The sequence below is a fragment of the Epinephelus fuscoguttatus genome, linkage group LG17 (genome assembly GCF_011397635.1).
Source record: "Epinephelus fuscoguttatus linkage group LG17, E.fuscoguttatus.final_Chr_v1".
Taxonomy (NCBI): domain Eukaryota; kingdom Metazoa; phylum Chordata; class Actinopteri; order Perciformes; family Serranidae; genus Epinephelus; species Epinephelus fuscoguttatus.
The window spans coordinates 25,378,041-25,404,719 of NC_064768.1; the positions used below are offsets into that span (position 1 = coordinate 25,378,041).

General features: G+C 42.1%; 1 protein-coding gene across 3 annotated transcripts; it reads right to left on the reverse strand.

Annotated features, from left to right (window-relative positions):
* Positions 1-526: 526 nt before the first annotated feature.
* On the reverse strand, positions 527-23,016 carry LOC125904776 (zinc finger protein 385D-like). 3 transcript variants are annotated; one of them, XM_049602398.1, is made up of 8 exons: positions 22,836-23,016; positions 19,688-19,799; positions 8,496-8,603; positions 7,896-8,064; positions 5,370-5,621; positions 5,105-5,286; positions 1,417-1,518; positions 527-1,025 (listed from the first exon to the last, which is right to left on the reverse strand). In XM_049602398.1, the coding sequence occupies exons 2-8, from the start codon at positions 19,760-19,762 to the stop codon at positions 783-785; spliced, it is 1,131 nt and encodes a 376-aa protein (XP_049458355.1). In that variant the 5' UTR covers positions 19,763-19,799; positions 22,836-23,016; the 3' UTR covers positions 527-782. The 3 variants fall into 3 exon arrangements, with proteins under 3 accessions (XP_049458355.1, XP_049458354.1, XP_049458356.1); XM_049602397.1 differs by having other exon boundaries at positions 19,688-19,803; XM_049602399.1 differs by lacking the exon at positions 19,688-19,799 and having other exon boundaries at positions 22,836-23,014.
* Positions 23,017-26,679: the final 3,663 nt, after the last annotated feature.

Consider the following 26,679-nt stretch of genomic DNA (forward strand, 5'->3'; position numbering starts at 1 on the left):
CGCCATTAATTTTTACATCTCATTCTATCACGAGCATGAGCCTCTCATCCATGAGTAGGTGACGCGGTTGGTGGGTGTTGTTCAGTAGACAGAAAATAGTTCCTACATGAAACTGCTCACAACAAGGTCTGTAGATCATCTTGAGTAACCGAGTCATGATTTCTGGAAACAGACATTGCTATTGAGTTGTTCATATTTTTGTTTTTTGGCTGTTTAAGCAACACGAGCCGTGTGCCATCTAGTTCCATTATATTGGAGAAAAGACAGACATCTCTTTGGCTGATATCTCCAAAACTCTGCAACTCATGCCAAAACAATCTAGACTGATAAATAGCACTACAGGTAAGAGGAAAAATATGTTTTGTTTTTTATTTTGGGGTGAACTGTCCCTTTAAGAAGGATTTTCTTGATTGTTATATAGATTATTAGCATCTATAAAACGTGTTTATTTGTGGAGGAATGAAGCAGTAGTGCAGCAAAATGTGAAAGGTTCTATGATGGCTGTATCTGCGCATGCACTCACACACACACACACACACACACACACACACACACACAAACACACTCTCATCAGAAAATACTCTGCTTTTGCTCATTTGCTGTTTTGTACTTCCTCCATCCCATTGGTGGTATGAGCCTTATGGTTTTGGGCCACACAAATAAACTTCAGTCCTGGTCCATGACACCCACAGTATCTGTTGTTAGTAAGCGCTGTGTTATATCACATCACGTCCAAGTCTGCGTTTAACTGTAGTTCAGAGCTGATTGAGACATCGACGGGGTCAGTAGGGGGAAAACAAAACCGGCGTGTGTGTGGAACAGATGTGTCCAGGGGCCGGGTGCAGCAGGGCCTGAGGGAGGGGCTGACTCTGAAACAGGGCGGGGCTCGAGTTCGATGCAGGGCGTAGAGGGAAGGGGGGCAGTGTTGCCATGGCAGCAGCAGCAGCAACAGAGAGCTGGCGCTGTAGGAGACAGGAGGCAAGAGGTTTGGTCAGGTCTTGGTTCTTCCGTAGAGCGAGACGAATCTGAGGAGGAAAAACACAGACAAACAAACTGCAATCAAGGTTTTTTTCTCTCTCTCAAAAAGAAATTGAGAATTTAAGTAGGAAACCAGAGACGGACGAGGAGATAAAGTCTAAGCAGCTACTTGGCCGACAGAAGTACAGGTTGTCCCAGAAACTGCCAAAGAATCTTATCATGAATCTGCTCCCCTATCTATCATAATCTGCCCCGCTGTCTCTCTCACATAGGATTACAACATTTCAGATATAAGATTCTTCAACCCACATCACTGATGATACATCTCATTGGAAGTAGGGAGTGGAGCTTCCTGGAAGAGGCTCAAGAGAGTCAACTTGTTTTCATAAACAAAATGATGAGGGATGAAAGTAAATCAAGCAACAGCAAACTACTCACTGCTTGGAAACTCTGGTGACGCTGGGTGGGAGTGTAAGGGCTGAACTTCGGCTTGGCTGGTTTACCTGCCGCTCTATCCTTATGTCTCCGACTGCTGATGTGCTGGAGTGGAGGAGAGAAATAGACAGATGAACCCCAGACAGACTTAGGCAGTAGCATAAACACGGAGTGGACAAAGAAGGAAAGCAACCGTCACCTTTGTTTAGGAAATTTGAATAATCAGAGAAGAGGAAATTAAAGGAAGCCTAATCACAGCTCTGATTTTGACAATTCAGGCAGCATGTTGATATTTTGTTGGCTCCGACTTTGAGATCCCAAATATTCATGAGGGGGCGTGTTTGGATATATTTGTGATTTGACTGACAAGCACAAACAGATGGCTACGGCCACACAATCAGCGGTGAACTGCTAAATATTCATGAGCACCTGGCCAAAGTTAACTTTAAAACATTCAGACCAACGCTGTGCATTCATATCACGAACAGAGATGCTGACATCGTATTCAGATGCTCCCTGAAACAGTCTCAGTTGCTTTGTGCTCATTATCTTCAGGGATCTGTGATTTTAACTCACCTGCAGCAACAGATGAGAGATGTTCACACTGTGATTTGGAATAGAATACACACGGTCCTGAATTGCCTTTCTGTAATACATGAAGTGATGATGAGGAATCTGTTGGTACGTTTTTGCAGCTCCACTGTGTAAGTGGCAAATCTGTGTTACAGCTGACCTTTTCATAGCTTTACATTCAGAAGAGGGACTAACCAGTAAGAAGTGTGATGTGCCACTGTGTCGTGTCACCCACCCAGTGTTCACCTTGCTCGAGCAATGACGCAACTACAGTCACTTAGTCTTCTTTATTGTGTATGTATATTTGCATTTAAGACAAAAAACGTACATATCTAATAATAACAATAATAATACATTTTATTTATAGAACACTTTTAAAGGTAATCAAAGATGCTTTAAATTGGTTAAAAACAATCACAAAATAGACTACAATGAAATACACACAACATCATTCACACATTAAAAGCCATTTAGAAAAGATGTGCTTTGACAAGTTATGTTGGCATCAGAGGAGTGGAGGCTGCGAAAAGGAGTGTGGCAGTGGAGCAGGTCAGTGAGGTAGGAGGGGGCCTGGTTATGGAGGGCTTCATAAGTGAGGAGGACTTTGAATTGGATGCATTGTGGGACAAGGAGCGAATGGAGGTTCTGAGGGACAGGGGTGATGTGATCGCGGAATCAGGAATGGGTGAGCAGATGGGCAGCAGACTTCTGGAATTATTCAGGAGTTTGGATGGTGCACCATAAATAATGCTGTTACAGTAAGTCAATTCTGGATGTGATGAAGGCATGGGTGAGAGTTTCAGCAGCAACGAGGGAGAGAGATGGGTGGAGATGAGCTATGTTTTTTAGGTGGAGGAAGGCAGCACTGGTGATATGATTGACGTGTTTTTCGAAAGAGAGGTTGTAGAAAATGACTCCGAGGTTGCAGATGTGTGGGGAGGAATGCAGAGTTGAACTGTCAGTGGTGAGGCAGAGGTTGTGAGAGGTTTTGGTGAGGGATTTGGGACCGGTGATGATCATGTCAGATCTTTCAGAGTTCAGTTTGAGGATTGTGGCCTGCATCCAGGACTTGATGTTGTTGAGGCAGGTGGTCAGAGTGCACAGAGAGTTTCAGTGGTGATGGATGTAGTGGAGATGTAGAGCTGGATGTCATCAGCATAGCAGTGGAAGCTGAGACCATGGCTGCGAATGTGTTGCCAAGGGGAGCATGTAAAGGATGAATACGAGGGGACCAAGCACGGACCCTGGGGGTCGCCTTGGAACAGAGGAGCAAGGGAGGAAGGGCAGTTGTTAATATTGATAAACAGGTGCCGCTTTGTGAGGTATGACCTTAGCCAGGAGAGGGCAGCACTGGTGATGCTGAGGGAAGATTCGAGACGGGAAATGAGAATTGTGTGGTTGATTGTGTCAAAGGCTGCTGTAAGGTCAAGAAAGATAAGAACTGAGAGGTGACCAGAGTCTAAGGCGAGGAGAAGATCGCTGGTGACTTTGAGGAGGGTGGTTTCTGTGCTGTGCTGTGAGCAGAAGCCAGATTTAAATGGTTAAAACAGGTCGTTGGAGGAGAGGTGGGCGTTACGTTGAGAGGCAACAGCACATTCCAGTAGTTTTGACAGAAAGGGGAGATTTGAGATGGGTCGGCAATTACTCATGTTATCAGGATCAAGTCCAGGTTTTTTAAAGATAAGGGTGATAGCAGCCAGTTTGAGCGCTTGAGGGACTGAACCAGAACTGAAGGATGAGTTGATTATTTCTATTTGAGTTTTTCCATGTAATACTACTCCGTGTAATACATTTTACTCAGACATACTGTATGATGGGCTTTTAAATAACAACACATTATGAAAGATTAACCATATTAACCCTGGTGGAAACCTGGATCAACATCAGTTTCCTTGTGTTGTGTTCAGACGCCTTTCATGAGCACTTAACCCTTTGACAGCTGAGCTAATTGGTTTAATTTCTTCCAAAAACATAGAAAAAGGGAAATGTGCAACTTATCAAGACATGTCCTGGAAATTGCAAGAAATAAGTAAAAGGTGACAAAGAAATAATTTATTTTCATGTAATTTTCTTGTAACGTTTTACTAATCTCTTGAAAAGTTTTGGGCCATTTCTTGTTAAGCTGCTAATAGCCTTCTTTCCATGTTTTTAAAAAAGAAATCAAGCCAATCTGCTGAGGTTACGCAAGGTTCCCGATCTTCTAGACTTCTGACCTCTTACGAAAAGCAGTATGTGCTTGGGGCCCCTTGTCATGTTTCAGATGTCTATCTGTGCATTTATCTTGTGACCCTTCGGAGGGCGACTAAACTACCTGACAGTACATAAAGTAGGTAAAAGCAGCTTCACCTTGATACATCAGTATTAACCAACAAATAATGTCACATATATTATTGAATCAAAATGTGTTCTTTTTTCTGATAGTACTTTATACTTTTACTTGAGTAGGATATTGAATGTAGGACTTTTGCTTACAAGGAAGTATTTTAAACTGTTGCATCGGTACTTTAACTTTAAGTACAGGATTTGAATACTTTCTCCACAACTGCTGCAGCAATGAAACACATGAGAACACAACTTATCAACATTGCAATGCAAGAAAATTATGTTTTTCTGTCCTTAGCTCTACAAATAAAATCATCATATAACGAGCATTAACACATTAAATTGACTTTGTCTTTAATTGAACCTAAATTACACAACCAACAAAGCTTTTCTCTTTAGGGAGACCATTAACGTGTCTGTTCCTATGGCTTATGGTAGTGTGACTGAATACTGACCATGTTTTCTTTTACAAGGAAGAAACAATTTGTGCTGAGTTTTGAAAATATAAAAGAAATAAATTGTATAAAATTACAGCTTTCCGGGCATTTCCATGCAAAATATCCCAGTTAAAGATTTTTGTAGTACGCTGCTGTTCACACAGATATTCACAGGTCTGTTCCAAAGCAGGATCATCTAAAATTTATGTCTGACATTTGGATTTTTCCATCACTTGTCTCCACTGATGTCTAAAACTGCTCTGAACTTAGCTTTGTAATAAACTGTGGTTCTGTGTCAATCAGTGTAGCAACTAAGCTTCTGAGCTTTTTTTAGTAACCAGACATTTTTCGCAACTGACCTGTTTGAGCTGAGTCTCAGAGTTGACGTGCACATCGCAGATCTCACAGTGGAAAGTTTTGTTCTGGAGTCCCGTTGACGACTCAGACAGTGCGACCAACTTGGCTTTGACCCCCGTCCTCGGGAAGGACTTGATGGCTCCATCGCCGCTCCTTGCCTCCAGCATCGTCTTGTGCTTAGTGCCTGTGCGGACATAAAGTCACGTCAACAGAGCGTCAAACACAGAACAAGCAGGCTTGATGCATCCAGCGCCAACAGTTTCTCACCGCTGTTGTGGGCCTGCAGCTGGGAGGCAGAGTTGACGGCCACCTTGCAGAGGGAGCAGTAGAGAAGACGTATAGCTTTCTCTTCTTCTGTTTCCCCTTCTGGAGCCACATCCACCTCTCCGTCTCTGTGTGTCTCTTTCTCTGGCGTCCTCTGGCTGGGTGACAGGGAGGGGTCGGAGGGTGCATTCACAGTTTCAGTGGGGCCGTTGCTCACTGGTGCCACCTCTGACGTAGGGTCTGGGGCTGAGGGTTCTGAAATAAACACAGAGAGAAACAGAAAGATATTAGTGTGACAGTGGAAGTAGTAGTGCTGTAATGATCCATTGATCTGGATCAATGATTTGATTTAGTGACTGACGATCCAATATAATTGATGCAAAGTAAAAAGATCAACCCATATCATCATCTTTAAGATATCCCCATGGCACATCTGTGGCACTGTGTAACAGCGCCAGGCAGATTAATGGCAAGCAGCCAAGAAAAAGACGAGGATAATTACTCCCCTCTCAGAATTAAATCAGCAGTGATGAAATATTTTGAATTGGGAGAAAGGATGGGTCAACAGACAAAGCATACGCTATATGCAAACAATGCAGTTAAGGGATAAAATACTGAGGAGACATGACAAACCCGGCCAGGCATCTCACTCTGCTTACTTCTTGCTCTCATTAAGGCAACACTAGCAGCTCTGTTTCAACAATATTAGGCTAGAAATTCAACCGTGCTGTCCTGTCAGGAGATGCAGTGACTTTAACCAGCGGTGAGTAAGAAGAAGTATGGATAATACACGTAATTTGTTAAGCTATGAGTAAAAGTCCGCTAGCCACTAAGCCAACAATCAGCAGTGTGTGTGTGTGTGTGTGTGTGTGTGTGTGTGTGTCAGCTCATTTCTCTTTGTCTCTGATTTTACACCACTGACGAATATGTGGAATAAGTAAGCATGGGATGCGTTTTTTTTTTATCATTTATCATAATCACTTAATTTATATCTTGTCTAATATGTCATTTATATTATTTAAAATAGATGATCAGTGCATGTTCTTCACAGATTTGCTTGCCGAAAAAGTCGACCAGATGCCAAAACTATCACTGCAGATTGTGCAGTGGTGCGTCTAGTGTGAACGACCCAATGGGTTAACATGAGCGCCGAAAGGTAACTCCACAGAAAATTTGCTGTGCTTTAACGTCCAAACCAGAATTACAGTTATTGTTTTTTTTCTTTTATAGCCAAATATAAAAAAAGAAACAGGTGGATGCTTCTTCTGTAAACTTCTAAAAGGGCATATGATCTCATCTCCAAGTGTTCGCAGACCCCTGAATATTAAAGCGAAATGGTATCATGGCAGACTCTGTGAAATCAGCAAATATTGTAATGTTGTCCAAAGAATCGATATTGTATCATGATTAAAGTAGTGATTTGTGAGAAACAAAAATATGCTAAGAGAAAGAGTAGAAAAAGAAGGCAAGTGAGAGGGATGGAGGCTGAGAAAGTCCGATGAGACAAACTTGAACATTTCTCCACAAATTCCTGAACTCTTGCTGCTTACAGTACAATAAGAAGCACTAATTTCATGACACGCTCAGAGACAAAGATAAAAACTCACCAGGCTACAGGTGATTATGAGCTCTATCAGCCTCTCTAATCGCAGTAATAATCAATGATTTCCCCAAGGATCTGCCTCCCAGCACTTAAACTCACAGTTTTGTAAAGAGATGATTTGGCTCTATTATCTTTTGTGAAACTGACTTGTAGAGGTTCCCTGGAGGAGCGCGTGCTGATTTAAGGATTCACTCTTTGCTAATAACAATGATTAGCCCTGCCTAGCTGAGTGGGTGTCTGTTTGTTACCATTGATTCTCCACTCTTAGAGGCCGGCGAGGCTGTTTGCTGAAGTAATCTTCAGAGAGCTCTCCTGCCGTCTCCTCCACTTCCCTGAAACTAACTCCAAACTGGAAATGATCACTCATTCTCTCACCCTTCAAACACACTCTCACATCGGTGATGTCAAGTACAATTCTTCGGTCTTTTTCCTTTCTGGCTTGCAGCGAAATTTATTATTTTCATTCTGTAACGCCCACACACACGCAAGAGTAGCACATCAGGATTGGCACACACATATATAGGCATGTTGGAGAGCAGGCGATGCTTTGACACACCTCCACATATAATGCTGACACATTTCCAGGCACACATGTACTCACACACGTACACACACACAGTTATCCATGGATCATATTCGCAGCATTTTCAATGTGTTTTTGATCTCAGGAGGCCACTGCTCAGGTCAGTAAATGTAGATATGTAGAAGGAGCAGAGGATAATGCTCAACCTTTAATCTCCTCACTGTGAAACCCAAAGCAGCAGAAGGTTTATCACATCAAAGAGTTAAAGTCGTGACTGGGAAAAGAAGGTTTGAGCCGTATATTCATACATCTAACGCTTTCATACATTTGATGTCTGCGCACATACATACACACACACATGCTGATGCACAGGGGAAGCATGCGTGCCTGCAGAGACACACACCTCCTGATGTTGTGTCAGAGCTGGAGGGCTGTGAGCAGGGTGACGAGAGGATTTGCGATGTGGTTTCCTTGGCGACTGGTTCAGAGGTCCTGATCTTTGAATCGGGGGCGTCCATCGCTTTCAGCCTTTTCGCGTGTTTGGTGCCACAGTAATGGGAAGAAGCCTGCACCTGTGTGCACAACAGCAAACAAGATGGTATGAACTAATTGCACAAAATTATTTAGTCATGTTAAACTGACAATGTTTTAGTTTTAAGCCACTATACATGAGTGAAATGTGAATGCAGTTTCTGCACAAAGTTTCAGAGGCTGCTACCCCCTCATTAACTGACAGATGAGATAGAAGTTTGAAATGTAATGTAGCAATAGGAGTGGTGAGATTGCATAACAGTTCAACACATAATGGTGCCTGTCTATGAATCATTCTGTAATTAGCACAAAAAAATGAAAGGTGTGCACATTTCACCAGATGATGAAATCCGGCAGGTCTAACCCAAGGGCCAATCTGTTCAACTGTCACGTTAAGGGTGTGTGTGAGAAACAAAAGCACCCTGAAAGAAAAACAGTTTAAAGTGTGTGTTTCCCACAAGACAACACCCACCTCAGAGTTGAACTTCAGTCGACAGACACCGCAGGAACTGTGCTTCCTCTTCAGCGGCGATGTTAAGCCGAAGCCTGGGCCAATCAGAGCTTTATGAACGTGATCCATCTGCAACAAAGGAGAAGTGTGACACTGAGGTCATGACTGGTTTAGGAGTGTAAACGGCAGGACTGAGCAGGTAGTGAAAGTAATCACCTGGGGTGTTAATGACATGCTGTCTGCAAGCTAACATACTCCTTTCAAGACAATACGGATTTATAATATCTCAGGTTAGAGGTGGGGGCTGTGGGAAGGGGCTGAATGGGGGAGTAGCTTGTCTGGCACCCGGTCATGCATGAACACTGCAGAGTGTATAAATGGCATGCCCTGCGCTGAGGCTAAACCTTGACTAACCCCGACAGGTTTGAAGTGACTGTGAAACATTCAACCCGTTTATGTTTAAAAGGTGGCTGTCAGAGGCTTGTAGTTTGCTCAACAGCAGCTGTGGTCAGCTCGCATTCACAGCACATCAGTTTATTAATAGCGACATGTTTTTATGGCAGAAAGTATCAGTGTTTTCATAAACCTGTCAAACCACTCTTTCAGCATGGTACACAAACATGGTGAGATTCATCTCAGTTCTCTGTTCAGCTTGTAAGCATTAGTTTGTTCGATGGTTACAGCTTCCTGATTTTACACTGTAAGAACCACTTATTATTGCTCACTAACAGGCAAACCTAGAATTACAATATATATTGTGGAGGAGTAGGCACAATCAACGTCTAAGCTATACTCTGTCTCTGTTACTTTCATATGTATTAAAAATTAGAAAAACTAGAATGTAGGCTTATATTTGTGATACTTAGGCTTTATCACTGTTGATTCTGAAGGTTTTTCTAAGGGTTATGGAAATTATAATTCAATGAATAGTTATATTCTCAGAAGTAGCTTTCATTTATTGCATATTTGTAAAGTAGCTGTACTTGCTTATGATACATTATGTGATATAATAGGAAATGAGTTTTCCAGTGCTGCATGGCTAAAGCCTTGACATTAATGCTGTACTTAATCAACAAAATGCAGCATAACTGAGCAGCAGTTAGATATGTGCACAATCAGTCAACTAGTGGATTAAACATTAAACTCTCGCTAGTTGGCACAAGACATGTTAGTTGGTTAGACTTAATGCTAATACTTTAATTATTCTGTTCATATACATATTTAAATCACATATTAATACATATTCTGATGGCTGATTTTCTTTTTAACCATGGGAAAAGCTTATTAAAAGTTTATTTAACACCCTGTAAGCTTTACCGTATGAAGATCCTGGATAATTCTTTATGTACACTATGCCATCAGAATAAACCAGGGACTTTCATGCATATGATCTGGGAATGTCAACCTGTTGCCAACTTCTGGCAGCAGGTTGCAGCTGCACTATCTTCAATAACAGCACAAATTATTCCAGTTAACCCTCAAACACTTATTTTAAATAACTTATCCACAATTAATACATCACAATGTAAAAAATGAATATTACTTGCTGGCCTAACGGCAGCAAAAAAGATAACTGCAGTAAGATGGAAACCACCACACACACTTAACATCTCCCACTGGTATTTAACTTTCCTTGATATTATCTATCTAGAAATATCTACAGCCCGAATCCATCCATTAATGCAAAACAACAAAATATTTTATTTTGGCATATGGCAGCAGATCAAATTAAAGCCAGACTTGAAAGATGAATTTCAATTGATACATTTTGTTTCAGCTATCATTGTCCAATTCATGCTATCTATATTGTCATCAAAGTGTTCAGGTCCGAGGGTGGGTAGGGTGGGGGGCGGGAACTATGTGTATAATGTTTGTTTGACATAATTGTTGATGCCACTGCTTATAAAAAGAAAATTTATAAAAAAAAAACATTTGATCACAAAAAAAATGTGGGAAAAGCTGTTTGTCTGATTTCTGATGACTTATTAAGAGACACTAACGCATTCAGTGAACATTTAATATAATTCAGTATTAACTGTAGCTCCATGTAAAGTGAATAAATGTGATGTTTCCTAGCTAATCCTCCACTCGTCTGCATTAAAGATGCAGTTTGCACATTTTTTTTAACTTAGTAATACAAAGAAGTAGCAAAAGAAATAACTTTTGACATTTGTTTTTATACGATATAAAGGAAGTACAGTACATCAGTAACACATTCTCAGCCCTAACGACTAAATACATATTTCAAGGTATGTTGCTCAGTTTATTTTATAACGAGCATTTTCTAATGTAGGTTGAGAATGAAGTCAGACGGGGAAAGACAGGGATATCATGTACTGACGTTGAGTGACGGACCTGTCAGTCTATGTGTCATTCTCTTCTGCTTATTCTGATGTATGACTTTTTCACTATGACTTGTGAAATTCTTGTGGTTTTGTTTCTCATATTAATGGTTCCTTTGGCAACAGGAACAATCCCTTTTTGTTCTGGTTACATGTTCAACACACAGTTGCTGAAGACAAAAATTTAGCTTAGACTGATTATTAGTCGTTACAGACACGGACAGTGCAACAGGTACCAGAGCTCCGCAAAGACATTTTAGAAAATGCTAAGTTAACATTGGTTAAATATTTGTTAAAAAAAATCAATCAGTAGTTGCAAAACTGAAGGCAAATTACTTTCGAAAAGAACCAGCATTGGTGTTTAGCAACCAAGAGTAGCCACTGGGACTAACCACAACTAGCTTACTGCTACTTCCGCTATCTTGCCGGAAGTTGCGTCCATAATCATTTCTACATTGGGTGTGTGGATACGACTGTGTTGACCAAGTGACAATGCCATTGTAACAATCAGGCATGTTTCCTCGAGATTTATTTTTCTAAAAATTATTGTTTTCAATAAATGTTACTTGTTAACTTTATTTAGTAAGTTGTCATGATTTGTTGGATAATGTACAATTTTCATAACACACAACACACACATTTCAGCTGCATTTAAAATACTATGGCTAGTGAAAAATGTCATTAACAATTAAAATGGTTCTTATAATATACACAATATTTTTTCAGTCAGTGTTTAACCTTATAGATTAAAGTGTGCTCAAGTTTTTAGGAACAACCCTATTATCAGTACATGAGCACCGATGAACAGCGGAGTTGTAGCTTACGCAGCAACATACCTTTGAAAAGCTCCTGTGAATGTTCTGATGATGTTATGTGCCACACAGAAACATGTAACTATGTGAGTCCAGTGTGACCACCCTGAATCCCACCTGACCACAGCCTCCGCTCTCCATGATGGAGCAAACTATAAACATTTTACAGCCACCTTTCAAACCGACAGGGGGGTGAGTGCTAAATGCGGAAAGCCAGGCCTCACCCAGTCCTTTTCCAAGAAGCCTCAGATCCTGCTGATGGTCTTCCCACACAGACAGTTAGAAATGAAGGTGGGGTTGAAAAACATTCCTCGCAAGGTGGCACCCACTTTTAAAAAATTGTATTTCACCATTCAGAAGAGACAAAATTGTACGGTTGTAGAGAAAATCAACTAACTAGTGAGGAAATGATGGACCTTTCACCCCCAGAGTAGATTTCTTTATGAGAAACAGGTAATAAGCCTCTCCACATTTTGCGTGTGTGTGTGTATCTGTGTACACAGCTGAACCAGTATCTGACCACACAGCGCTGTGCACCTCTGGACATTACCCACTGGTAGGTTTAATGAGCGCATAAAACCCAACTGGCCTTTGTGGAGCAAAACAAACCTATTACCTGTGATGAAATGTAGGGAGCTATAACACCAGCCACAACCAGGGAGGCTTTATGGAAATCTGGCTCGCAGTGACGTAAAAATTTATATGTTACTGTGGGTCAGCCAACTAGTGCTGTAAGCCCTGAGAACACTACAATGTAGCACTGCACTGGAGAATTTGCCTGTTTCTGTAGTGCCAAAGATGAATTCTTTGCTCTTCAAATGTTAGCTGTCTGTAAGTGTGTGTGTGTGTGTGTGTGTGTGTGTGTGTGTGTGTGTGTGTGTGTGTGCTCATTTTCTTTGATCATCACTCTCGGCTTCTGTACTCGAATGCATATCTGCAGTCTCTTATCGCTCCCTGTTTTCCTGCGGCTGTTTGTCGATGTAAAACTCAGGCTGACACATATAAAAGCAAATATATTTGTGTCATATTTGAAATACAAAATATGAAATTATAAAATATATGAAATCATTGAAAAGATGTCTAACATAAAAAAGTAATATGGCGAGTGTATACTGTAGCACATGAATAACAACATAGCCGTGTCAATGTTAAACATTTATGAGAGCAAAGTTTTATGTTTCTCTGACTGAGAGTGAACATGTTAACATCAGTAAAAGCCCGTCTTCTTCCCTCCTCAGCCGCCGCCAAGACTCCTGTATCACCATCTGACCTTCCATCACACATTCCTCACTTCACCCCTCCATCTGCTCCCCTCTGAACTCTCTCCCTTTCGTCTCCGTCTGATCAAAGTCACCTTCCTGCCTCCCAGTGGACTCACTCTCTTACCCTTCACTCCCACTCCACACTCTGGGGTGAACTAGCACCTGTGGCAAAGTCATTTCGCCCTTCGTACTCCTTGCCTCTTCTTACTATCTTCTGCGCGCGCACACACACACACGCACACACACCACATCACCCGCTGAATCCAGTCTGCCTGTCTTCCTCCTCCTCTGCCTCTATTCATACACTCCCTGCGTATTGTGACATTAAAGTGATCGTCAGATCTTTCAAAGTGGGGTTATATGAGGAACTTATCTATAGTCAGTGCGCTACAAACAGTAGATGTCTGTCGGTTTGGAGAAGCAGGCTGGAGTCGCACACAGAAGATAAGCGATGTATTGCTGTGTGCTGTGGACGTGGGCAGCAGCAAAACATATTTCAGCCACCTAAAAAAGTCCCACTTAAAAAAGCAATCTAAAGAAGTTAAGTGTACGCTATATTTAAAATATTTTCACTGCTTTGCCTTGCCGTCAGACAGCGATTTCAGATGGGGAACAGAAGGATTCAATAGGATTGGGTTGACTTTATTGCCCAAGAGGGAAATTTGCCTTGGACTTCACAGTGTCTGTAGTATAAAGCAGTAAAAACAACAATGAATACATCCAAACACAGTAAAATACAACAGTGAAAAACAATAAATTCCAAGATCCATTATCTTCATCATCATGAGAAATGCACACACACTACAATAATACTGAGCACAGCAAAATAAGAAATACAACCATGGCGTGTACACAATCCACAATAGATGGTGTTGAGGGCTTTAATGGACCTGCAGACACAGGAGTGTCGCTCAGGGGGACTCTGTACAGTCTGCCTGAGGGGAGCAGCTGATAATCATGGTGAAGAACATGAGCAGGATCTGAGATGATTTATTGTGCCTGTCTCATTATCGTTTGTTGAAACACGTCTTGAAGACTAGAATGTTGACAGACTTCCATAATCTTTATGGCTGTCTGTATTAGTCTGTTGATCTGGGTTTTTAGGAGCTGTAATACTGAGCCCCTTTTAGATATGAATTGTGCAAATTTGCAGGAAAGACCAATCAGTCTTCTTTCAGCATTGGCAGTATAAAAACAAAATCGGGGAGTGCGGCAAATTGCGGCCTGCCTACTTTTGTCCATACAGAATGTGCCTTTTTCGGGGCAATGGGAGGCGTGAGCAAGTGACAAAACCTGTAGCTCAGCGTGTGACATAAACAGTGACGTGAGAGGGAAGCTGCAGCTAGTCAGGCGGCGATTCTCTCATAAATCGGCCCGTTCTTCACCGTCCCCGTCATCTGACGGTTAATGGCCTCTTTGTTTGCGAGGACAAGGAGGGTTTCCTTGTCTCCCCAGTTGCTCATCTTTACAGTGTCTGTCAGGTTTGCGTTCCCTCTTGCTACTAGCTGCTCGCTAATTCCTGCTATCAGCTATTTCCTGTTCATCCACCACCAGTGGCTCGCACGTGCGGCGTCATCAACAGCCCCTCCCGTTGCGGAAGGCCGCCTCGGTCTGTTTAAACTAAAAGAGTTCGGCCAATATGACTACCCTATGAGGCGGAAAATTGGGTGCCTTGATCAACTCGCCATTCCGCCTCTGTGTGTATAACTCTCGCAACTTGCCAGAAAAATGGCCCAACATTCACGGAAAATCTGGCAGTGTAAAAGGGGCTTTCATCTTTGCAAAGCCAGACTCCACTGAGAAAAAGAACAATTTTACCTCGCAGAACACGGGAGTTGTGGGTCTACCACCGTCTCAATCGGTTCGTTTGGTGGTGTTGTGTGACTTTGGCATTTAAAATTGTTAGTTTGTATTCACCAAAGTCACACAAAAACACAAGCTAACTGATTGAGACAGCGGGAAACCGGCAGTTTCTGTGTTTAGCGAGCCAAAATGACCCTTTTTTTCATCTGAGTCTGGATGCTGTCACGAGAGGATAGATGAGGAGCTGAAGGCATTAATGTCATCCTCGTTGGAATGGGCTGTCTGACGGTGGTGAAAGTGGTGAAACTGGTGAAAATGTTCTATATATATATATATATATATATATATATATCTTAAGGTGGCTAAAATATGTTTTGGTGCTGCCTACGTCCAAAGCACCAAATTGCGTAGCTTCCGTTTCCGACTATTTCTCCAAACTGGGGGCATGCACTGTATATAATACAGTGACTATATGGATAAGTACCTCATACAAACCCACCTCAATAAATCTGAATGATCCCTTTAAGAGCAATGTAAGTAAATTCAGACGATGTTGCAGTATATAAAGACATCCGCCTCATAGCATCAGTATTAATCTGTACATTCTCTCTCAGTTCCTCACACGAAGCTGTGATGGCGTGTCAGCCCGACTCAGCTTCACGGAGTGAGTTATTGCCGAAACATATGGCCAAGTGAAGTAAACCAGACTTTTACCTGGAGCTCAGTCAAGAGACTCAACATTTATAATGATGAATGTTCCTGGATTTACATCGTGTACGAGCGTGACAGCTACGGGTGAGCGCATGACGTCAAGCACCTTAAAAAGTGGGTTGGTGATGATGAATGAGCTGCTGCTTTGGGTTTTTTTTTGTCATTTAAATTTGCTTGGAAACAAAAGCACTTTTTTGTTTCCATTTCTATCAAACTAAAAGCCAAAAGAGCCGGTGAAGTCCCAGTTTGGATCCCTGGCTCACGACAAACATCCACACACACACACACACACAAATGCGTGCAACCCTGTAACCACGACAACCCACATGTGGGCACCAAACAAACTCCTGTGCAGCGCTTTACAGACACACACAGAGCATCTACAGTCACAAGAAAATGCACACACACAGGCAGAAACCCACACACAAAAACACACACTGCAGGATAAAAGGCAGGCAGCTAGAGTTCAGCTGTGTGCCCACTTATACACTTATATCATTACTCTTACTGTGCCCACAGGTTCACATCAGAGGAGGGAGAAGATTCCTTTTAAACTATGCTGAGTTATCCAGTTTGCAGAAAAAATATGCCGGAGACAAAACCTCATTATATTGTTTTCTGTTTCTCATATTAAGTGCGACCATAAATTTCTACTAAACAATATGTAGAATCAAAATAAAGCAGCTCAGCAACATGTATCATGACCTTAAAAATGTCAGTTATCTAATAAACACTGTGGAGCTGAAACAATTAGCCAATCAGTCAGTTCACAAATGAGGTCATCAGCACTCACAAAAAAAAGTATGTGATACTTTTAATAATGCACTGCAGCAGAAGGAAACAGACGAGTATCAGCCCCTCAGCTTTCTCTATAGCGTTGCTGCTGTGCGTCATTAAATTATACTCTAAAGCAGAAGTGTGGCCAAGTCATTGTTTCACAGTTCACAATTAGGTCTCAAGTCTTTCTCCATTTGATTAGTCATTAAACTCATCTGATTGTATGTGTTTTTGTTTTTGTTTTTTCTTATTATCTAATCTTACTCAAATACTTCAAGTCTGATTTATTTTATTTATGTCCTTATTTATTTTATTTTTTTTATTTATGCTGCACGGCTGTCTGGGGTGGGGGATGTGTTGTTCTGTCTGTTTAAACTCAATAAAAAGTATTAAAAAAAAAAAAGTCCCAAGTCAAAACCCAAGTTAAGACGTGCAAATCTAGTCAGGTCCCAAGTCAAAACTTCCAAGTCCCATGTCCTAAACTTTGAGTTATGAGTCGTAAAAGTCATAATGTGCTCTTCACCAAATGTAATGCCAGAGTAATGATACATCAAATTTACAAAAATCATGAATGCTACTAAAAATAATTATATTTATTTGTTGAAACAAGGTTTTTGGAAGTTGTTGCATCTTCTTCTGAAATTTTCCATCATGTTTTGCACACTGCAATTTGTGTTTCTGCTGACTATTGTATGTGAACAAAATTAGCTTTGGTATTATATTTTTTACGTGGCGCTTGGTAATGTTACATTTATTCTTCATAGTTCTCTTGCACAGCTTGAATGGATGCTGTTGGACTGGCTCTAACTGAGTTGATTTAGAGATTTTAGTGTCAGCTTGCTGGAAATAACGTTAATGTTTAATACAGGAAATTACTGACACTGATTTGCAGTACACTTTTTATTTTTTGTGTGACCAAGTTTTTGTTGTTATCTTTTTCTTTTTCATTCATCTCAGAGGTAACAATTCATATGAAGGTGCCATAACAGAAGCTGAATTTACATAGCTCATCTATTCAGTTTGGCAGTCCCATAAACCTTATGTAGCTACATTGCTTTCCATTCACATAATGACATGGAATAGAGTGAAATAACCAAAATGCAATAAATAAATATATCAAATAAAGGTTACATATATGCATATACTCAGGATAGGGCCCAAGATAAGAACATCGGTGTGCTGTGTATCAACACCTTTAAACAGAGTTCAATCACAACTAATTAAAAGGACACTTAGACCATTAATTATACCTTGCGCCTTCTTTGCCCCAACCCAACAATAAATAAATAAATAATTCCTCCAGCATGATATGATACAAAAATTAAATAAAACAACACTACCAGGTAAATTTGTGGAACACTTTTTAAATAACATACTTTTTAAACTTTGGGTTAGGGGAAAGGTGTCAAGTCTTTTCAAGTCAAAGGGCTGAAGTCACGAGCCTTTTGTTGTTAAAGTCCAACTTGAGTTGCAAGTCTTTTTTTTTTATTTTTGTCAAGTCAAGTCTAAAGTCACCAAGCTCGAGTCCAAGTCATGGGACTCGAGTCCACACCTCTGCTTTAAAGACATTTGAGTTGAGTACGCCAGTTATTTTGTTTGAGCATGAAATTACTCGGAAACTGTTTTGATAGTCGAGTACTCCAGTCATGTCATCTGCTGTTTCTCTGTGTCCTATATAACAGTAAAGTGAATATTTTACAGCCTAAAACAAGACTTTGAATATGTTTTGTTAGGCTGTGGGAAGTATTTTACAATACACATTTTTAGTATTTTTCTATGAAACAATTATTTAAGAAACCATCAGCACATGAATTGATAGAAAAAATAATCGTTGCGGCCCTAACGTCTCCAGAGGTTGCAAAGGGAGCTCTCCATGTGCATGCTGCTCTTTATTTCAGCCATGTAGCCAATGCTCCTTTTCCAGCTGAACTGTGTTAAAAGCCATAAATCCCCCAAATTACACCGAGAATTGTAAAGGTCGTCGACTTTTTACAGGGCTGACAATGTTCCTGAAACTGCAGAGTGGGAGAGGTGCTGGAAATGGAATAAAATGAAAGAAAGGAGAGTTATCAATAGGTGAGAGGGGATGTGACTCAGCGGGGAGGGGGTCATGTGAGGTTTTTCAAAGGCATTTTTTCAACCTGTGGTAAGTTATGAGAGAGAGACGACTTTTTTGTTGAGTGGGAAGGTAATCCACCATGAGAAACACAACAGAAAAGGGAAATTTGAATGATAAAAAAAATTGAGATGTTTAAATTTTTTTGTGGTAAAGGAGGAAGAAAAAACAGAGAGAGAAGAGAGTAGGTGGGGAGGGTGATGGAGAGATGAGGCGCTGAAAACTCTGAAAGCAAGAAAGAGTGCATGAGAGGGTGAGGGATGGGGAGGATGACAGCAGGAGACAAAGTGGAAAATACAAGAGAGGAGAGCTGAAGTGAAGAGGGTGATGGAGCAAGAGCAACGCAGGAAAGTGGAAGAGATGGATGAGAAGGCTGGCGAGAGGAGGAGAGAGAGGCTGAAATGGAGGGGAGGGGGCCAAGACCTCCTCAGGTGGCTGAATGGCTTTTTGACAAAAAAGGGGAGATGCTACAGAAAGAGAGAGAGAGAATAAATTTACCACACTGCACACTATAGCAGTCCAGCACACACATACACACCATCCTCTCTTTCTTTTAAATCCTCAATTTGTCTCTCTATATCTCTCTTCTTAACATCTAAGAGCAAATCATAGCTTGGAGATGAGACCACAGTAAAGAGGAGGGAGGAACAAAAGGAAAATTGTCAATTTTGCTTCAGAGTGGGTATCTGGCCAGACTCAGTGATGGGCTTATGAGTCATCTCAAGTTTAGGTTTTGTAATAGGTTTGGTTAATAGCGAAAGTGTGAGGACAAGAAAACACATCATGTCTTCTTGGCTTAATGTCCTCGAAACAAATAGAGGTGTTAGAATCTTTTTTGAATCGTCAGTAAATATATTGTCGTCCAGCTACATACTACACTGATTCAAGCCAGGAAAATGATTTCATACATCACACAGCCAGGAGTACACCGAGATATACGGCACAGTCCCCCCTGTAAACCAAACGCCAGCCCTCGGCCCTGCCTGACACACATCAACTCTTTTCGGGGCTTGGACTTGGCCGGCTTTGTTTCTCTCCCCCTTCACCCTTCACAAACAGCGGGGCAGACAGCTCTAAGAAAAGCTGTGTGAGGAATATCAAGGAATCAGCTCCACCCCCCAGGTTGTGTGGAAATGTCACAGCTCTCTGCATCAGAGGTGATATATTTGGAAAGGTGTAGGCAGCTCGCTCATGCATCTGTGTATTGAAAAATAACTCCACGCAGGCATACTGCTCCGTGAAGTAAACTCCTTCACGCAGCAGAAATCAGCGTGATGAAGTGAACAATTATGGGGTTTGATTTTTTATTTTATTATTATTTTTTTTTTAAGAAGGCACAGTTGGTGAGGGCGTGGTTGACACAGCAGCTACGACGACTGACAGTACTCACGTCTGTGAATCCAGGCAGCAGGTGGTAGGGGAGGAGGGGCTTTGGATCTGGGGAGGGCGGGGTCCTACCCAGCATGGGGCGGGCCAGTGGCGGCAGGGTACTGTGACACACACTACCTGGGAAGGAGACAGCACGGTTGGGGGGTGGGGGGGTGGGGGGTAGACAGATAAACATATGGAGGAAGATAAATGATGAAAGCGAACACAGCAGAGAGATGAAGACATTCTGTGTTCAAAGCTGGGAAACTTGTATAATTGAATTGTGTTGTGATGCGTTTGCTTCAGTTTTCCTCTCTAATTTCCATCTCAGCTTCACTATATATGGTGCTTTTATCCATTTGTCAGTTTTCAGTCGTGGCAGGAAAACTTACACAGGCACATTTACATTAATATTGTCAAACGCCAGAGTTTTTTTTTTTTTTCCTAAATGGGGAAAAATATAAAAGATGAATGATCAGAGTGGACCTGTCTTATTTCAGTTTCACTCACCTATATTGGCAGTTACTGAAATGAGATCAAATATCACTTTAACTTGTTAATTTGAAACACCCACTGACCCACAGCTGTGTTGGAAGACACACAACAATAAAGAGACCACCTGAATAGAGCACCTGAGACTGCGACTCCCATTCCAAATCGTACACGTTACTATTCCTAACTCTTGAAAATGCACCAATTGGAGGCACTGATGAGATTACATGTCACTTGAATTGTACCTCATGTGATGTCATGTGACACATAAAATTGATTGATTGATTGTAGACATTGTTTCAGTACATTTAAAAGTGCCATATTCTTTGCACATTAAGATTTAAGATACAAAACATACAATTATTTTACAGAATATGATGCACTGTTGCTGCTTACACCCTCATCTACCATTAATAATAATAAAATATATATAATATACTGTCTGTAATGATACTCTGATAGTAGCCATTCTTCATTCTGTGAGCTTTCTTTAAGTATGTGGCCTTCAGGCTGCAGAATCAGGACCCTGAGGGTTAATCGAATCATCTACACAGGTGCCAAACGACAGCTGGTAGGCAAACACAAACATATTACAAAACACATTGTTATATCAACATTAAACTCAGTCACACAGACGCATTTCATGTTCAATAGCGCCATTACTTAAAGTGCTGTGTGATAAGCATCTTGTTGTGTTGCTGAGTCCTGATTATGGCAGCTTGTTCTCTAGTTGAAATGTCCTCTGAGCTTGATTACAGTTTGATTCAGGACCAGCCCGCATGTGTAATCATCATAATCAAAATCACAACACACCCATCCGCTCTGCTATTAGTCTGATTGCCTTTAACAAGGCATGTGAGTGTGTGTGTGTGTGTGTGTGTGTGTGTGTGTGTGTGTGCGTGCGCGCGCGCGCGCACGTCACGTTGTATCTGTCCTTACATGACTAGGCTACTTGCTTTCAGAAGGGTGGAATAGCTTACATGCACATGCGTAATACAGTAAAGTTTATGAAGGAAACTGCGCGCAAATTACAGCCAGCAGGATACACATGTGCTCGAGGGAGTAAACCTGCAACAAGTCTGGCCGAAACTGCAAAGCTGAAAAGACAATAACTCTAACAAACTTGTTGTTCTGATCACCTTTAACTCTGTGGTGTTGTGTGTGTGTCAACATGATGACGCGGCATGTTTCAAATACTGTAGCTGTCCTTCCTGTCTGTCTGTCTCATGGGTCTGTCCTCGGGATCAGCAGCTGTCAGTGCTTGCCCTGCGCAGACCATTTGTTTTTACCTCCTTCCTCCACAAGTCGATAGTCTGTAAGTTGCTGCTCTGTGTGCACAAGCGGCGCAGATGCCATATCAGGTGCGCGCAGTACTGTGCGTCCGGGGCGTGCCAAACGCACTGTAGGTAATTTCATGCCAGACTCGCCTGGCAGACTTGTGGCACAGCTGGATACGGGCGGGGTGGGACCAGACAGAATACCTCATCATATGGGCTATTGTATATTTCTGTGTTAGATAGAGGCTGTGACAATCATGGCCAATCACACTCACTTCTTTCACCCCCTTTGAACTCAGAGTGCGCCCCGTGGTGCTCGAACAGTGTGGGTAAAGTGGGGAGATTTTTTTTTTCTCAAAGAAAATATATGATTGTCTGGTCCCTTCATAGTTTTACATATGAATTCCTCTGCTCAAATATACTGCCGAGAGCAAATCATGGGTGTTTTTAAGTTGCTTCTGGAGATGTTGATGATCTACATGGTCATCGCGTTTTCTGTGCGTAACGGTGACCTAACATGACAATAAAATTAGACATTCGGTCTACTTTATTTATTTATTTATTTATTTATTTGCAAGTTGATGCTTATTCTGGGATAATTTAAAAAGTTTGAGTGTTCTGTTCAACTGGTAATAATCAGACAAATTAGGATTGTTTCTGGAAACACCACCATAAAATTCAATCTGAGGGCAGACCGTCAGTAACACAGTCAGACTTGGCATCGCCACACCCTTTCCTGCTCCTCTCCACCCAACAGAAACTGTTCAAATCTTTTTTTTTTTTATCAGACTGTCTCAAAAGCCAACATTATATTTTCACTGTTTGACTTTAACCAGCAGTGGGAGCTGCAGTCCCCACATCGCCCCCACCTTTCTGCGCTCGTGAGCTTTATGACAGAAATTAAAGAATTTATGATTCAAGAAACACCTGAAATGCTTGTCACTTCTTTAAGTAGTGCAGAATGTGATATGTCATCATTAAATATAATTTCTAGAACTTGCATGTATTTAGTTTTCCTTTGTCCTTGCAGGTGCAGTGTTTTCCTTTAGTTTATGATCCTATATGGAACTCGTTGTATAAGGCTTTCAACAGCACAGGCATGCACAGTTATCTCTCTTGTTGTTGAAGAATTCGCCTTGTGCGCTGTTGTTGATTGTTCATGAGGATTATTGAAGCGCCAAGCGCAATGGAAATGCTCCAAACTAAAACAAACACGTAGATCATAATGTTGGCTTTTAATTCTAAGAGATGTGTGAGCGATGATAAGCTGTAGTAGCACTGCCTCTATCCTACTGTGCAGGTGACTTCACACATCCATCTCAACATAGCAACAAGTGACTCCGCTGCGTTATTATCAACAACACAAGAAACTCTTGATATCAAAACGCATCGTTTACGTACCAAAATACATGGCGGCACCGAGTGAAATCCGTCTGCTCAGTGTAAGATAAAAGTATCTTTCATCTCCAGGCAGAGATGAAGCTTTGCGTCTTCTCCTCCACAGTCTGTCTCCCCTCTATATCTCTTTCCTGCGGCGCCGATGCTGCTCCTTCCCATCTGGATTCCCTCCTCCTCCTAACTACCCGCCCCCTCTTCTTCCTCCTCTTCCTCCTCCTCATCTCTTCACGATTCGTGCACAAGTCTGCTCCTGTATTTACATCTCCCAGAGATCTGTTTTTAATTCTGTAAACAGACGGAAATGACCTTAATGAGAGTACAGTACCACCCCGGATTAGTGCAACCCTCATTGCCAACATACATGGAGCAAGAATTTGGGTTTGATAGAGTGTGTAACTCAATTTAACACCATAAACCAGAAGGAGGGCATCTTGTCTTTGACAAAGTAACTCAGTTTGTCAGGAAATATCACTAACAAACCTGCATGCTTGAAAGAATGAGGGGAAATCCTTCCCCAGCAGACCACAGGGTGACTCCTGTCTGCAGGCTTCCCTCCGGGGCTGCTGTCCTTGGAAGGAGCCCCGTGTTCTTCTTAGGCTTCTGTAAATGGTTTCCCATCCTCGTTTTCCTCCCGGGCCCATGATATTTTTAGATGCCGGAGCTTTCAGTGCAAAGAGAGGAAACTACACACATAACAGCAGGGTCCAGCTAAAACATCACAGGCTGTCACGCATTCATGCAGGCTTATGCATATATGCATGCACTTGCACTGCAAAGGACTCTAGCATGTTCATATCTGTCTTTTTTGTGTTGCACACACACTCACCCACAACCGTAGGGAGTTTAGATGTACTGTATCTCTTGACAGTGACCTGGGTTCAACTTTCTTGTCCTTAAGCCCAGGCATGTTCTCCCCCCCTTGTAAGTGAAGTGGACAACAACATGTGCTTTCCCACAATCTACAACTCCAGGGAGACTAACTCTGGAAAGCTGTCAACAACTGTTCTGAAAATGCACACACACAATGCATCTGTGTGCTAAAACTAAGATGTATTAGGGATGTGCATGGATGGATTACTGAATGGGCCAACCGGGCACAGGCCCAGGGACCTGAAGTGTCGGGGCCCCCCTGGCCTTCACCTACACAATGTCACTCAAAGAGACAGAATCAAAATGAACACAAAAGGCACAAAGGAACTGAAAAGCAACACAAACCTGTGACAAAAGTGGGCAAAACAACCACAAAGAGACACAAAACTGCAAAAAAAAAAAAAAAAAGACGCAGAATTACCTGAAATACCCCATTTGCACCAAATTAGTGGGTGTATGCAGGTTATTTTAAAACGCAAAGCCGCTAAAATAGGCGATGGCAGTAGACAACAGCGATGCATACAGCTCTGCAGCAGACGAGTACAACAGTACACATTCCGGGGCATCGGTAGTGTAGTGGATAGTCCCAGCGCCCCATGTACAGAGGCGATGCATTGCTGCAGCAGTTGCAGGTTCAACTCTGGCTTGCGACCATTTCTGCATGTCACCCCAGCTCTCTCTCTCTCACCCCTTTCACTCTGTCCTATACAATAAAGGCAAAAAAGCCCAAAAAATAATCTTTAAAAAAAAAAAAAGAGTACACATTCCTCTGCGTGTTTTTTTTTCCCTGGTGTGTCACATTCAACATCACCTATGGGTCGGAAAATAGGTTAGTAAGCAGTAGAAAGCAGCATGCAGGCCAGTGAAAATGTTGCAGTGGTAACTTCTTTTTTACATTTCTTACTTAGTCTCTCTCTTGGTCTTGGTGCCGACTAATTTAGAACAATATTTGAGTGCAGCTTTTGATTTACTGATCTACTGGTCTACTGGACTACTTACTACATCCCAACCCTCACCTATGGTCATGAGCTCTGGGTAGTGACTGAAAGAATGAGATCGCGGATAAAAGCGGTCGATATGAGTTTCCTCCATGCAGTGGCTGGGCTCAGCCTTAGAGATAGGGTGAGGAGCTTGGACAACCGGAGAGAGCGTGGAGTAGAGCTGCTGCTCCTTCGTGTCGAAAGGGTTTGGTTGAGGTGGTTCAGGAAGCTGATCAGGATGCCTCCTGCTGGAGGTGTTGCAGGCATGTACCACTGGTAGGAGAGCCTGGGGCAGACCCAGAACACGCTGGAGGGATTACATATCTCATCTTGCCTGGGAACGCCTTGGGGTCCCCCAGAAAGAGCTGGAAAGTGTTGGTGGGGAGAGGGATGTCTGTCATTGTCATTGTCATTGTCAGCCTGTCATTGCATGATGCCAGCAAAGGGGCTAATATTAGTGCATCCACCTGGATGTCGTACTTCCCTCACTGCCGATAGGAGCCGATCAGAGCTGGAGCCAATAAATACCTGTGACTGCTGCAGTTATTTGTCCCGGGAGTGAATGCCAATTGTACATGTTTCCGTTAAATAACAAAAGCCAGATGTCAGCGGATGTTGGTGGGTTTTTGGTGCCATGGGAAAGGAGCTGCTTTACAAAACAAAAACAAAAAAAGATGCATCACAACTACAAAGAGATGCAGGACAACAATAAAAAAAGAGGCAAAACCACCATGAAGTCTGTTTCTTGCTCCTATGTAAAGGCGGTGGGGCCTTTTGCATATCTGTGCCCAGGGGCCCGCTGTCTTAATATCCGCCCATGGCGATGTTCCTACGATGGGAAGTTGGGAACATGTTTCTGATTAGACAGTGCAGCCTACACTACAAGAACCAAAACAATAAAGTGAAGTGAAAAGCATGGTATAAAAAAAAGAACCGAGTCAGAATCATTCTCTGGAACAAAATAATATATGAAATGCATCTGTAAGAGTAACCACGGTATCTCCATGCTCCTGGCTGAGCCGTGTCATCTGGACTGCACCTCCATCCACGAGCCACATGGAACAAAAGCTAAGGAGGAGAAAAGTACACACATGGAAATATCTGCTCATAAACTCAATTTAACGCCCCTTTTGTCACTTACTATACTGCCAGACGTTTTGTGTTCCTCTGAGAAAGAACAGAGCACTTTTAAGGGCTGGGTGGTAATATTGCCATTTTTCCCCCCTCCCTTGGAAGGAGCAGCTGAAAAGTTTCTCCCACACTCACATGTTTGGAAGCTCAGGGTTTCACAGTCTAGTTTTAGCCAGGTGTCTGTGGGTAAAAATGTTGGCGCGGCTGTCAGAAATTTCTGGGTCAGTGGATTTGTGGTCAGTGCAGCTCCACGAAACCAGGCAAAAGTCAAGCGTTACGACTTTGGATAAGAGACTTTGTGACTGAAAAAGTTGCCCATTCACAGACTAAAACATGATCTGCCTCCTACTCTGCAGATGTCGTCACGTACATCCACACTCAGCGAGAAGCTCACCTGTCACACGGGAGATAATATGTTAATGACGAGCCTATTTTACACTTTCCGTTCTCAGGTTTCAGTTGAAAGCAGCACTCAAATAATAGTTCACTGCATCACTTTACACCTGCAGCCGTTTAGCATCACACTCACAAACACTGGAGCTGTCATGGCAACTGAGGTATGTAATATTATGTTAAGTGAACCGATGCTGAGGCTCTCGGCTTTGTTTGTCGCTGGCAACCTGTTTAATTGTACGCCGGAAAGGAATCTTGTGACCCCGGCTGGGCCTTGAATGAGGACGGCCAAGCACAACAGGTTTCGTTATTAAATTAGAAGCGTTGCAAAGATGTTAATTGACTGGAGTGTATGGGGAGGTGATACAGCTAAACACAAGAGGGCACACAATACACACACACACACACACACTCATGCAAACTGTTCTTTAGCATTTTTAATCTCATAACAAGCTGAGCTGAGACTAAAGCCT